Below are 15,361 nucleotides of genomic sequence, written 5' to 3'. Positions count from 1 at the left end.
CAATAAAAAACCAGGGGTCCATATAATTCCCAAAATAGCTGATTTTCTCGATCCCAAAATAATTTTTTGCCCCCAACTTAGAAAAAATGCCCAAAATTGTAAATAAAATGCCCCCAATTAAAAAAAAAACATTTTCAAATTCCACTAACACATTTGCCCCCAATTTAAAAAAAATGTCCTCCAATTAAAATAAAATTTCAAATTTGCACCCATTTTCCCCCAATTGGTAAAAAAATGCCCCCAACTATAAAAAATGCCCCTAATTAAAAAACATTTTTAAATTTGCACTAACACATTTGCCCCTATTTGCCCCCAATTTAAAAAAATGCCCCCAATTAAAATGAAAATATCTAAAAAATACTTAATAAACGGTCCCTTTCCCAGGAAAAAACAGCATAATGAAAATAACAAAGATTAAGGCACCTTGGTTAACCTTGTCAACCTGTTCTGATCTACGGCAGTAGTTAGGCTCGGAGACGAAGGAGGTCTGTGTGTGTGTATATGGTGTATTAAGTGCTGTATCGATTGCAACTAAGCTCAATAAACTAACGTTCAATTATCTTTTTTTTTATTTTACGATGAGAGCTATTAAATTTGCTCAGGGTCAGGATTCATGAATCGCTAAATTGCAAAACAGGGTGGACTTTGTCACTTCATTGCCCCCCCTACAGGGAGGGGGCAAGACTTCTTAAGGGAGGGGCATGCCCCCCTTAATCAGGCTAGGGGGGGCCTGGCCCCCCTGCCCCCCCCTAGTTGCGCGCCTGATAAATAGAGATAAAAGGTTTGGATTACAATAAGGAAATCATGAAATAGATACAAATGTAAAGAAGTGCACAGTGGGCTGTGTATTTACAAATGAAGAATTGCACAGTGGGCTCTAGCGCACTCTGCTTGAAGCTGGGAATCAAATACTACAAGATGACAAGTTATCCTAATATACAAAGTGAACCAATAAACATGGAACTTAAAATCGTAATTTTAAAAAATAAATTTAAATCTTAAATTTCTAAAAGTTTATACACTAGGGGCTAAGAAGCCTAGACTTTTTAGTTTGAATGGTATTTAAATGTTTAGAACGAATGGTTAAAATCTGTACTCCCTTTTAGTCTTTTTTTCCCATTTATATCAGGACATTTTTGTCCTTGTACTCCTATGTTAATTAAGACTTTTTTGTCCTTTTAATCCAATTCATTTCAGAACTTTTTAGTCCTTTTATTCCCATGTATATCAGGACTTTTTAGTCCTTTTAATCCCATGTATATCAGGACTTTTTAGTCCTTTTACATCCAATGTATATCAGGACTATTTAGTCCTTGTAATCCCATGCAGACGCTTTTGTTCTTGTAATTCAATGTATATCAAGACTTTTTAGTCCGTGTAATCCCATGTAATTAGAAATTTTTGTCCTTCTAATCCTATATTAATCAAGAATGTTTAGTTCTTTTAATCCAATGTATATCAGGACTTTGTTGTCCTTGTAATTCAATGTATATCAGGACTTTGTTGTGATTTCTTGTTTCCTAAGCTCCTTTTATTCCAATGTAAAAGGATTGTTATGGTATTGTATTGGTTTAGTCCATTCCCATGTAATAGGACTTAAGTTTATAGTCCCAGCACATAAGGACTTACAGTAGTCCATGGTTTCCCATGTTTATTAGTCCTTCATGTATTTAATATCCACGGACTCTAGAGTAGAAAGTTAGTATGGTGTGAGCCATGGTGGGAAAATCTTTAAACGTGTACAGATGACCATTATAATTTTACGTGTTCTCTGAAACATTGAACATTGAACATTGAACATTGAAACCTTAAATTACAATTAACGATATATCTATAATATTTGAAATTTTGTTGTACTCAAACACTATACACTATCTGAGTACCTATTGAAAAGTAACAAAGGAAAAAATAATTTGTAAGCATTTTAAGCATGAAAAAACACAATTAATAAAAACTTGTATTTTTTATAAACGGTTTATCATACAAAATACTACTCAATAATAGGAAGACGACTTTAAAGCTCAAGTTATGACATTTGTTGATTTGACATTATATGGCCAAATGAACATGAGACAAAGAAATTGTGCAGTGTACTCAGACCCATCTTACTTAATTCTAAGTTAATGTGTGACATTGCTTTAATTTGTCTTCCTATTCTTCAGTGTTCTGGTTTTCAATGTAATTTTAATATTTTTGTACTGAGCTTTTTGAAAGTATTCCTTACAACTATATTTTGTCATGACTAGCTACCTGGAGTCTTAATCTTTCATTTTCAGCTCGGAGTTTTGATAAATTACTCTGAAGAGAAGAATTCACCTAAAAAATCAAATTATTATTAGTTATTCAATTATCTACAATATTCTAGTTTCAGGGTCTAAAAAGGGTTGATCAAGAAAATGTTATAGAAGGTTACCTTTTCAAAATCATTGATTTTTCCGTCCCAGGCTTCGGAGATTTTGGTCAACTGCGTTTTATAAACCTAAAAATAAAAAGAATTAGTCAAATCTATTTAAAAAAAACAGTTTTACGCACAAAGGATGATATTTTAAAGACGACATGAAAACTCTTTAAATCTGACGACTCAAGGTCTAAGTAAGTATTTTACCTTGAATACAATCTTTAAATGGCGTATTCAAGGATTGAGCAAAAAAAAAGAAACAATTTTACAGTTGCAAAGAATGATAAATATAAGGAAACAGACAGTATAAATTCTGAACAGTCGTCTCTGAAGTCTCCCTATATATAATAAAGATCTATGCTCACACATATTTTTGTCTTCATTTATTATAAATGTAAATTGTTTTGTGAGATTCTGAAATATATCAATATTAGAATTTTTAAATTCTACTGGTAACACCGGGCACAATTCAGCCGGTAGATAATAAGAAAAACTATTTTGTCATTATGCATTATAAGTTATAAAAACAAATTTTAAATATATTAAAATTCTTTCGATCAAAAATTGAAAAAAAGCGTTTTGTTTTACAAATACAATGTGTCAAATAACTTTCAATGAACAGAATCTATAATTATGTGAATGTAACTTGTAAGAGTGATGTGAAAGTTTAAATGATAATTATGATGGGAAATCATCATTTTGTCATAGGATAGGGATTATAGCCTACATTAAATACTTTCTGAACATTCAGAATTCAGAGGGTCGTGGGGGGGGGACATTTTTTTAAAAGATATCTATAATTAACTCAAACCTGTGCTCTAATTTCAGGTTTGATTAGAGTTTGTGAAAAATATTTAGCAGTGTGGGAAAATATTGAAAAATTAGAATCAGCTGTCTCAGATTGGGACCGGAAGTTGGATTCCCGAGGCAATTCCCGCATTTCCTGCCCCGACGCGTGGCGCATTTCCCGCCACTTTCTCCAAATTAAAAGATTAAAAAAAGTGTTTATAAAAAGAATGATTCTCCCAGTGCATTTCGTTGAAGCATAAACAAATTTAAATTTAATTTCTAATAAAACGTTCATAAATTATTTAATGGAGATAAGTGTACACCAATTTGAGAGAAAATGTGAGAATCACCGCCATATTGTTCAGACAAGATCGGTTTCCGCTAATCACAAGTAACAGATTTACAATCAGTTAATAGATCATTTCTCTCTCAATTCGAAATTTGAACCATCTTGTCCTATTGACAGTGGCGCAACTAGGGGGGGGNTTCGCGGAACGGGGGGGCTAGCCCCCCCGTTACCCCCCCTAATAACTTTCAGATTTCGCCCCCCCCTCAGAAAAGGCCTAGTTGCGCCACTGCCTATTGAACATACGTTAATATACTTCATTTTACAATGCAATATGAGTTTAACTTGAAAAGGATATATTTAAAATATCTGAATCATAACAACAGAAATTAGTATAAATATTTTTCATCTTTTTTAGCTTCATATCAATTTCTATCTTTTATGTCTTTCTGTTCGTCTGACTGTCTGGGTGTCCGTCTGTCTCTCTGTTAATTTCCCTTCCCTCTTTTCCCTCCCCCCTCTTCCACACCCCTTACTCACATCCAAATCAATTCCCAAAGAGAGAAATATATCTGCCTGCAAACTTTCACAGACAATTATTATAATTTATAAAACAATCAAATTGCTACCACGTACATTGTACAATCATACAATGATACCCAGTAGATAACAAAAAATAACTTGCCTTAAACTTAACTTTTCTAATCCCTATAACTGAGAAACCTGGTTACCTGATACCAATGTTTACATTGCCATGGTAACAAAGAAAAAAAAATCGAAAATTCGAGTTTGTGGCGAGTAATTAGTTTCTTTGAAAAAAGTCAAAAGAAAATGCGATAAATTAAAAAAATAAAGAATCCAGTAAAAAAATAATTTGAAGAACAAAAAAAGCAAGAAAGAACTGGAGCAAGACTAAAACTGAACAAAAAGCAGAAGAAAAACAAAAGTTTGAAAATAAAAAAATCAAGATATTATAGTTAATCACTCTGTGTAACAAAGCGCCTTTATGCTCGATATTAAACCATTGTAAAAAATTGTAAAACCAGATTACATGAGACACGATTTATCATATTGCAAAACTTTCAGAGTTCAAACAAACATATTTTGATGATTATTGTTAAAACGAAACGTTTCAGAAAACTTACAACTAGAGCAAAAGACATTTTATATTGAAAATGTTATTCATGCAAACCATTCAAGTTATGCAAAATTAATGAAAAATCATAAATATTTTTAATAAAAACTATTTATGAATGAATAACTAGCGTATAAAAAATATTTCGTATTTCATTTCCGTGTGAAAATACTGATTTGAGTTCGGAATCAAAGGATCAAAATGTTCGCTTGGCAATAGTTAATTTTGTTTGATGATAATAATAATAATAATATAATGACATTAATGGATTAACGGCTATTTAGTAATAATGAAAAAACTATTCGCCATCCCCTTCCCCCTCCTTATTAGTATTTGCTAAAAAGTGTGTGGGGGGGGGTCAAATTATTATTGGTTTTAGATTATTAAGAATATATATACTCTAAGAGGGGTCTTTGAAGTAAACATTAAAATATCTTCGAAAAAGATTGAGAAGTACTAAAAAAAATATTGAATGAATTTCCGCTCTAGTAAATTGTGTATTTTTTATTACGCAAAAAAATATAAGTTTTTTTTGATTATGTAAGAAAGCGCCTAACTTTGTAATTTCTTCTTATTCGAAAATAAAAGAATATTACAAAAACCTTTGAAAAATACAAATCATCGAATTTGCGTTACTTAAATTATTGTGTTTAAATGTTTCAACAATTTTGTGCCTCATTACGCGTGAAAAAGAAAACATATGCTTTTGAACCCTCGAAAAGATCGGATCGTAAAAACTTTGGGAATTTCTTAAATAGAAAAATATTTTAACAAAAATGTTCAACCCTTAATAATTGTAACGATGGTAGTTGGAGCCTGCAGGCTGCAGCCTGAACAAAATAGTTACGCTTGGTTGATTAGGCCTTAGCTTACCATATCATTCCATCTGGCTATCTTTCTATAATCTAGCTAACTATCTTTCTATCTATTTAACTATCTTTCTATAATCTAGCTAACTATCTTTCAATCTAGCTAACTATTCTTCTATCTATTTAACTATCTTTTCTATCTAACTAACTATCTTTCTATCTATTGAACTATCTTTCTATCTAGCTAACTATCCTTCTATCTATTTAACTATCTTTTCTATCTAGCTAACAATCTTTCTATAATCTATCTATTTAACTATCTTTCTATAATCTAGCTAACTATCTTTCAATCTAGCTAACTATCCTTCTATCTATTTAACTATCTTTTCTATCTAGCTGACTATCTTTCTATCTATTGAACTATCTTTCTATCTAGCTAACTATCCTTCTATCTATTTAACTATCTTTTCTATCTAGCTAACCATCTTTCTATCTATTTAATTATCTTTCTATCTAGCTAAATATCCTTCTATCTATTTAACTATCTTTTCTATCTAGCTAACTATCTTTTAATCTAACTAACAATCCTTCTATCTAGTTAACTATTTTCTATCTAGCTAACTATTCGATTATCTTCCTATATATTTAGCTATCCTTTTTCCTAGATAACTATCTTTCTATTTATATATAACCCTAGTTAACTATTATCCAACATTTTACCTATCTTATCTATCTTTAGACATATTTGTTTTTAGCTTTTTAAAATTTCTGAAATTATATTAATTTATGTTTTTAAGACCTCCTCCTTGCCCCAGGAATAAAGATTCAGTTTAAACTTGAACTCGGTTCAGTTTCACTTTTAGTCATTGTCAGAAGCTAGGGACCTTTAACCTTCGTCTAGTGGGGGGGGGGGGGAGAGGGAGGAAGTGAGAAATCATGAGTTGTGTGAGGTGGTTGTATAGTTAACCCAAAACAGTAGAAGGGTTGCATAACCTAAAATGCAACGGAAGGAAGGATGAAGTAAGTTCACATTGAACTAAAGTTCAGGAAAAATATTTAATATTTTAGTTTTAAAAACACACCTTGGCGATTTTTCCTTTTTTTAGTTACAAGATCGCAAAGTCGTTCTACAAGTTTGGAATAAAATGAATGTGTAAGTTAAAGGCTGGGAAGGAGGGAGCTACTTTTCAATTATAATTTTATAAAAAGATAATTTAAGAAAATAAATGAAGATTGCACGAAATATAGGGATAAGCGCAAATATGTTGTAAGAAAATGGAATCTAAGCAACAGCGCATTTTAAAAATAAGCGAAATAAGTACTATCTTAAAGGGAAATAAAAATTACTAAGTAGAATTTGCAGATTAAGATATTAATAAACACAACAAATGAAAAATAGAAGAATGGCAAATATCAAACCGGAAAAGGATTTCTGAAAAATAAAAGGTAATTTGTACCTATAATGGAACTGCAGTTTAGTCTTGAACATTTAGAGTTTATTTCTACCGGCTGCACAATTATAAATACAGCAATGTCATTCTTTGAATATTGTGTTAAAATGTCGGGACAAAGTATCATTATTATTTTGTAGATAATTGCAGGATATTGTGCAGCAGTTCATTTGTAGTAAATGCACTTTTAATAATATAAATATTATGCTTGACGAAATCTGGATTCATTCTCAGGCCAAAAAGTTGGAATTTAACAAATTCAAGAAATCAAATTGTGATATTCAAAATCCTATTCCGAATTTGAATATTTAAAACAAAATCACACAAATTTATAAAATAATTAGGTTTTGGTCAAGAAGTTAACATTATTAAAGGAACCCACAATTATCTGTATTGTTTATTTTTGTCTAATGATTTGAAGTTAGAATTGTATAGCGGGTCTTTGGATTCCTATCATTGCGTATAATAAAAATTTAAATTGATTCACTTTATAATGGGAATTGGCCGTTCTAAAAATTCGAACTCGACGGCAAAAATGATCTTAAAATCAAATAAGAGTTTTGGAGAAGTCTTTATTCCACAGTCCAGATTCAAAGGGATGGATTAAGATTTTATTTTATATTGATTTTTTTGAAAGAATGATCTTCCACGCGTTAAAGTTACCTCATTCTCCATGACTGCAGTGAGCAGCTGTCTCTGTAGTTCAAGAACAGAACCGGTTCCAAGAATTTGGCGGATTCTTTCACGGTTGGGTCGGACCACCAGCCTGCCGTGCCGGCCCAGCTCACCAGGCACAGATACTACAGAACCAGACAGTTTTACCTGGAAAAAAATTACCGTAAAGATTTTTTCAAATGCAACCTTTTGTATCATATGTAAAAGGCAAATTTAAAATTAAAAAACCGTTGTTAAAAATACCTTTTCCTGTTTTCCTAATCTCGTAAGCACCTGCTCTGAACTTGTTCCTTTCAAGCGCGCATTGTGTTCGTTATATCCTGCACGCGGCTGCAGGCTGATTTCGCTGGTCGCCTTTCGTAGACGAGCCTCGAAGAGATTGTCCACTGAGCGGGATTTTTGCGCCAATTTATCGTTGGAAAGGACACGTCGGAGCTGTGACGCATGCGTCGGGTCTTTACCGGATACTGGAGGTCCGGTCAGCTTAGTCTGATAAATACGCAATTTAATTTCAATACAGTCAAATATGTGTACTGTACATGAGTAGCTCTTTAGCGTTCCTTAAGTTAAATGAAGGACTATATGTCATGGTGCAGTTATAACATATTCATTATGTTATGGATTATGTAATTGATCTCAGTAATTTAATAATTAATGCATTTTTATATTGATATTTTCGGTACAGAACACTGAGCTATCAACTTATTCCATTGACAAGGTTAAAATAGCACTTAAGTCCAGTTTAAGAATTACTAATACTTAAATCCGCCTTCCATTCAAATTCAAATAATATTTTGTTTATAAAATTTCAACTTCCTTGTTACAGATATGTTTTAATTATTAAATATATTTAATTATTGAAATTAAGAAAGAAATGCGAACTGCAAAGTGGGAATATATGAATTTGCTTAATTAACAGTTAACATCTTAAAAAAAAAATTTAAAAAAAGAGAATAAAATGTAAACTTGCAAGAAAACAATATGATTTTTAATTTGCACATTCTTGGCTTCAGAAGAGCGTTTTTTATTGCTCTGAGCTTGTAACTTTTGTGTTTAGATGTTCATAATTCCGATCACTTGATCTCAATATTCATTATGGGCACTTTAATTTGAAGATCAACAGTTCCCACCATTGGTCTATAAATTTTAAAAAATCATAAAGAAAATGAAAAAAAAACGAATTCCATATTTTCCTGAAAGTATTTTGAATGGTCTGAATGAATTTGGTTTGTATGATGAAGGTTCACTAACTGGCCGCTAGGGGGATATTGGTTCACTAATTGACCGCTAGGTGGATACCGATTGAGCGCATCCACGCTACCGCCTTGGTGTACCGGCCCATAGGTTCCGTACAAGTTTTCACTGCTTGTACGCAGATTCACAACACTAACACTAGGTGGAAGACCAAGCCGGCCCGGCCGATGAACCCGGCTGCCCGGTTCACCAGATAAACTATCCCCTGGTTGCCGGATTTCAATGTTCACTGAGCCCCGGCCGGCCATACGAAGGTTGGTTTCACTCTGACTGAGCATGCGCGCAGACTCTGGTGAATTCGCGCGCCGAGATTCTCCTAAAATAGTTTACAATTGATATGATCTAGAACTTTGAAATCAGGTGTGAATAATAGTAATAAAAATAATGATAATAATAATTAATAACTGTATACCTGTAAGAATTTGAACGGAATGAATGATCCCTCCAGGTCCCTCCGACTGAGCTCTGGTAGAACCGGAGGCAGAGGATCCCTCCTTATCCTTTGATCCCTCACTCAATCTAGAAATAAAAATGTTTGATTTAGAAAAGTAAAGAATAACTTTTATCAATCTTTGAAAAACTCCAGAATGACCCTCCGATGAAGGCTGTGGAAAACTAAATGTACAAAATGTGTATAGTTACTTCACTAAAAACCACCAAGAGGGAAATGGTAACGTTTGATGAGAATTTTCCCAGCGCCCTCGCTTTCAGTGTATATTTCATATATATTTTATATATATTTCATATATAAATCTATCTTACTTAATATATTAATATATTAATATATTAATATTAATATATATATATTTAATATATATTTCATATATTTTAAAAATATTTCATATATTTCAAAAGATACAAAACAACTTGATTAAAGAAGTTGTTAGCGAAAACCCCAAAAATATTTGATATGCATATTTTCAGATAAAAATTAAACTAAAACTGAAGCTTACACAGCTTTTCAATTCAAATAATTTGCTAAATTTAAAAGATATTTTTTTCTTTTGACCTTCCCTTTAAGTTGACCAATGCTATTTATTATTCCCACCACAAGAATTTAAGAATTTTTAAAGCTTGATTTTTAATATCAATTCTCAATAGAACTTGCGGTATGAAATATAGGGTAAGCTGTATATAACGTATAAAGTTAAAAATGATGGTATATTTTGAAATAAATAAGAGATATATTACTAAAATTGTATTTTTGCGCTGTTAAAAATAAACTAACTGTATCCAGCAGCATGTTGAATATATAAATCATAAATATAACAAGTGTGTTTTTTCTTGTTACAAAAGAACATTGCATGAAAAATCTGAACTTATTGACAACAAATCTGGGAAGTTCTTTTTACCAACCTTAGTTGCTCTTCCAACATTTCTTTCTGCCTGGACACCTTTACCATCTCATTCTCCAGTCTTAGCACACAATTTCGGGACCTAGACATTAACAAAATTATTTTTTATCTTGTTTTTCGGACAAACTGTCAGGTTTAGGCTCAATTGAAAAAATTTTAAATTTGGATTTTACAGTTTTTCAATTTTTTATTTAACAAAAGGAAAATCATAAATTTACCTAATTGTTTCATTTTCTAATTCAGTGATACGATCCACAAGATGATCTCTGTCTGATCCATTCAGTTCAGATCTCCGGCGATCCTTGTAAGGATCGTAGAGTTCACTACTTTCAGAGATTGCTCCAAGATTGCTCCCTGGACCAGGATTTCGGGATTTATCAGAGATCTTTCTCTGATCTTGGAGTCTTCGATCCTCATCCTTTATTGATAATAATAATAATAATAATAATAATAATAATAATAATAATAATAATAATAATAATAATAATAATAGTAATAATAATAATAATAATAATACCTGATTGGATTGACTTCGTAGTTTAACTGCCTTCCTATGAATAACATCTAAGAGACTCATGAGTTCGTCCTCTCCCCCTAGGGGCGGGGAAGGGGGTGAGGGGGCGTGTCTAGACATTGTCCAAGTATCCCACCGGACTTCAGGAGGAGAATATTTGCCCCCTTGTGTACTTACTGAATCCTGACCCTTTTCTGTTGAAAACCCGGAATCTGCCACGGTACTTCCTGAAAAAAATTTATAACAGATTTTCTTTTAGTTTTAAACAAAAATTCGACAAAACATAATGTCTTAAATTTTATTTGATCTTTTTTTTCAAAAAACTGACCCATTTACTTTTGATGTTTTTAAAAAAAATTGCTAAAAATTCCTTAATTTGGCGACAGCAGTACAATATTTTATTCAAGGATTTAAGGAATTGAATGAAAATAATAATTTGATGAAAATTATAGAGAATTCCGTGACATTTAGTCCTGAGTTTTAATAAAAATTATATCCTTGAATTTTAAAATTAGATTTACAAGAATGATCAAAGAAGGATCTAATCCTCTTTGGGTTAAATATCTAAATCTAGTTCGTAATTTAAACTTTAAAATGAGAAGAAAAAAAAGCAATACTTCTTAGGGTTCAGGCTAAAGAAATTGCATAATGTGTTTTGCACAAGGATTTTAAAATATTTGGGGAATTAAATATTTTAATTTTGGAGTTTTGAAAAAAAAACTTCAAATTTTTCAGCTCATGTCAACCCCAAGGTATACAAGGGCTCCCTCAAAAAATGTCAGCCATTTAACCATCATATGTATAGAACTTTATTATTGGGATATTTTGGATCAATTTTTGGATTAAATTAGCTTTTTTCAGTGCTTGCTGTCTGAATACTGGACTGATATGGCATTAACTGTCTCCCATGTATTTAATGTGTAAGAGTGTCGTGACGGGAATTGTAAATAAAATAGCACTATAAAACTTTGTACAATAAATCCCGAGGAGTAACTGCAGTATCTTAATTTACAGGGACTGTATTCGTAATCTTAGATTACCCTCATTTTAAAGATTTGAATTCTCGTTCGATTCAAAAAGGTAAACTCTGTAAACCCGTTTTTTCTGTCTAAGAAGTGGTTTTGCAGCATTGATAAGAAATATATTTCCGTTGTGGAGTGTCACTGTCACTCCAAACTAAGAAAACAGTCCCTTTAATTAGTCCCAACAGTATCATACAAAGTTCAGGTTTAAAGAAGGCGAATAAAAACTATAAAACAAAAGCGCTGAAATAAAATGCTCAGAATACAAAAAAATTGAAATGTTCAAGAATTTTGGCAACCCAACCATTTCAGGCTTGAACAGATGCGCTCAAGAACTAATTTGGTATGGATGACATTTAATTATTTTTATATAGTTCAAGTATATTACAATGTTTAATATCAAAAATGCAAAAAAAAGAGTTTAAAAGATAGATATATATTATATTATTATATTATATATTATATTATAGATATATTTGATGAGGGTAAGTTAGATAGACATAGGGACAAATAAATAGATAATTAGATAGAAAGATAGATAGATAGATAGATAGATAGATAGATAGATAGATAGATATAGATAGATAGATAGATAGATAGATAGATAGATAGATAGATAGATAGATAGATAGATAGATAGATAGATAGATAGATAGATAGATAGATATATTACCTGTTGAGCTTCCCTCCGGACTCTTCCTAATCCTGCGCATCCTTGGTATACTTCCAGTACTCCAGGATACTGGATGCTCGTCCGACATCTCTCCTCCACCACCCCCTCCACTTCCTCCTCCCCCTCCAACCTCTTTACCCAACCTCCGTCCGTCCTAGGGAACAATATTAATGACTCCGTTATAAGATTCCGTTGCAGAGGGCTCAACGTCTGTTAAAAATGGTTCGTAGGTTACTCTGCTCATGGCACCTCAACTCAATACACATTTCTTTGAATACAAAGCTTGGCCTTTCTTGGTACATTCCTTGGTCCGGGATATACTTATACTAATATTATACTGCTGTACGGTACAGAGTCAACGGACCGGCCTGTACACAGTTGTACAATAAGAACTTTTTTGTAAACCAGGCGGGCTGAGAGTATACACGATACACGGGTTATGTACAGACTCAATTGCATAGAGAATAGAATATATAGAGAGGAATTTAATGTAAAAATGTGTAAAACGGCCATTTTGTTGTACTGTTTCCATACTGCAGGTGTACTTCACATATTTATGCTATATAACCTGTTGGGCCCTGGAATATCATTATATAGAAAATCTAAAATTATTGTTAAAAGAAAACCAAATTATGAAATAGGCTGGTTTCATAATTGACCAATGATCATTTCACATAGACTCTATGCCTTCCGCTTTACAAACGATGATTTTCCGTTATAACTATAAATCAAATGATGTTTTTATTCACCTAATTCATTATAAAGTTTATTTAACAGTTTAAAAAAATCGAAATTGAAATGGATAGTCTAGGGAACATACTGTATTAATGTACTCTACTGCATATAATTTGTGAACATTTACATGATTTGTACACTTTGAACTCCCTTTCAGGCTGAAAGGGACTGAAAAAATTCATACCGAGAGATTCTTTTAATTCCTCTCTATAAATTCTATTCTCTATGCTCAATTGACTGGTAAATAATACAACCCTTCCCAACCCCTAAACTCCTCCAAAGACAAGACAGTTAAAAGAACAGTAAGTTTATAGAGTTTACATATATTTTGTGTGTGTGGCAGTCTGTGTATTGTAGCGTGGAACTGAACGTGTGAAAGAATTTGTTCATATTCCTTAGCCATAGAAACCGTTATTGTTTTATACAAATATATTTATATAGTTTTATACATCAGTATACAGTATAAGGTATACAGTATAAAGTATACTGCATACAGTATACAGTATAAAGTACAGTATATACTTCCTTTTTTATTTTTTACAAAAGAAATAATGCATGGCAACCAAAAAAATGCAAAGTTTTTATGCATGACGAATCAATTTTTATATCGGAGAAAAAAGTTAAGAAAAAAGAAAGCATATTCAAATGAAAGTAAACCTTTACGCCAAACCAAATTTAAAAATGTGCATACAATTATTGTAGGACAAGAAAGAACCATCTTTTTTTTCGTAATTAAAAAAGTACTAATTAGCCTGAACAAATTATACAGACCAAAGTGAGGTTTGAAATCGTTAACTCTTACCTTCGTTATGCTTTGTCCTATCTATCCCAGCATATTTATTTTAATGAAGTAGGAATATTTTTGCCAACTACTTCAGTATCTACCACCTACTCCTAAAACTAACATCTACTTCTATGTCAATCATCTACCTGTCCATGAAGCCGATGGTGTAGATGGGGAAAGGTTTCAAGAAGCGCATCTTTCAGAACTAGCAGACTACTAACTTCATGCTGCAACTCCTAAAATAATAATAACTTCAATAATAGAAAAAATAATAATTAAATGATATTGAAAATAGTAAAAACAACCAAATTGATCATATAAACTATAACAATATGAAGTTAAAATGTTAATAATTAAGAGGATAATGTAGATATTTATAATTATGATATTAAAAATAATAATAATTATAGTAATAATAATGATAATAATAATAATAATAATAATAATATAATAATAATATTAATAATAATAATAATAATAATCAAGTCTTAGGTATGTTAAAGATATGTTTTTTAATGTTAAAACACAGTTATACTCGTATTTAAATATTAAAGTAAGAATTTAGTTAACAAAGAATATATCTCACGAAACAATGAAATTAAAAATATTTAATAAATATTATTTATTCACCGCAAATCAAGGATTAAGTTGAACTTTGTTTTGAGATGAAACATAAATAAGATTTATAAAACTTGTTATAGTATTGGTCATTAACGTTTAAACAGGAAGATGTTTAATGAATCAAATTGTGATCGAAAGTCTCAGCTTTCTGGAGTATTGACCAACGAGGTTATAGTGTATAAAGTGATAATGTGCGCTAATCCTTTACTAATTGTATAGGCCATGAACTATACCAAGAGAGTATTGACCAACGAGGTTATAGTGTATGAAGTGATAATGTGCGCTAATCCTTTACTAATTGTATAGGCCATGAACTATACCAAGAGCGTACTGCATATTTGTTTATTAAAAAGGTTCTGGCCTAACCAATAGTATATAATTATTAGTAAACAGTTGTAAGTGTACAGTACAGATAACTGAGCACACAGGTAGGAAACTATAATCCCCCCTGGTATTGACAGAACCGTTAAATACATGCTCGTGAAATAAATGATTATCAAGTGATCATCCAGTTAAGGCAGGCACACCCAATGCTCAACGCTTATCTTTAACTTTTTAACTCGAAAAGTCTTTAATTCTAAGAATTTCTTCCATCGCGTCTAAAGCAAAAATGCGCAACTTGCTTAAAAGGGAATCCACGATTGAACATTTTCAAAGAGATGATTGATAATATTTCATCTAATCTTAATCAGAGAAAGCTTTTCAGGGTTTCGTTGTGATTAATTAATTACGTATAAAAAGCTGTGCAGTGTTCACATATTGGCCGGATTCGGAGACATAACGAAACCATAACAAGAACTTTAAAGTATTTTAATTCAATGATTTGTCTGAAAGTTAACCCTATTCCTGCTGGGGGGGGG

General features: G+C 31.7%; 1 protein-coding gene across 1 annotated transcript in view; it reads right to left on the bottom strand.

Annotated features, from left to right (window-relative positions):
* The window catches only part of LOC111699364 (uncharacterized), a 33,732-nt gene that overhangs the window by 6,664 nt on the left and 11,707 nt on the right, over positions 1–15,361 (bottom strand). Inside the window, exons 2-12 of the mRNA XM_023470033.1 lie at positions 14,027–14,116; positions 12,362–12,515; positions 10,670–10,893; positions 10,371–10,570; positions 10,154–10,234; positions 9,210–9,316; positions 8,737–9,113; positions 7,787–8,032; positions 7,532–7,690; positions 2,414–2,479; positions 2,251–2,316 (exon numbers count right to left, since the gene is read on the bottom strand). Coding sequence (XP_023325801.1) covers positions 2,251–2,316; positions 2,414–2,479; positions 7,532–7,690; positions 7,787–8,032; positions 8,737–9,113; positions 9,210–9,316; positions 10,154–10,234; positions 10,371–10,570; positions 10,670–10,893; positions 12,362–12,515; positions 14,027–14,116 — 1,770 coding nt within the window. The remainder of the gene's footprint in view (positions 1–2,250; positions 2,317–2,413; positions 2,480–7,531; positions 7,691–7,786; positions 8,033–8,736; positions 9,114–9,209; positions 9,317–10,153; positions 10,235–10,370; positions 10,571–10,669; positions 10,894–12,361; positions 12,516–14,026; positions 14,117–15,361) is intronic.

The sequence above is a fragment of the Eurytemora carolleeae genome, unplaced genomic scaffold (genome assembly GCF_000591075.1).
Source record: "Eurytemora carolleeae unplaced genomic scaffold, Eaff_2.0 scaffold356, whole genome shotgun sequence".
NCBI classification, from domain to species: Eukaryota; Metazoa; Arthropoda; class Copepoda; order Calanoida; family Temoridae; genus Eurytemora; species Eurytemora carolleeae.
Note: the sequence above shows the minus strand (reverse complement) of the source record. Positions and strands in the feature narration are given on the sequence as shown.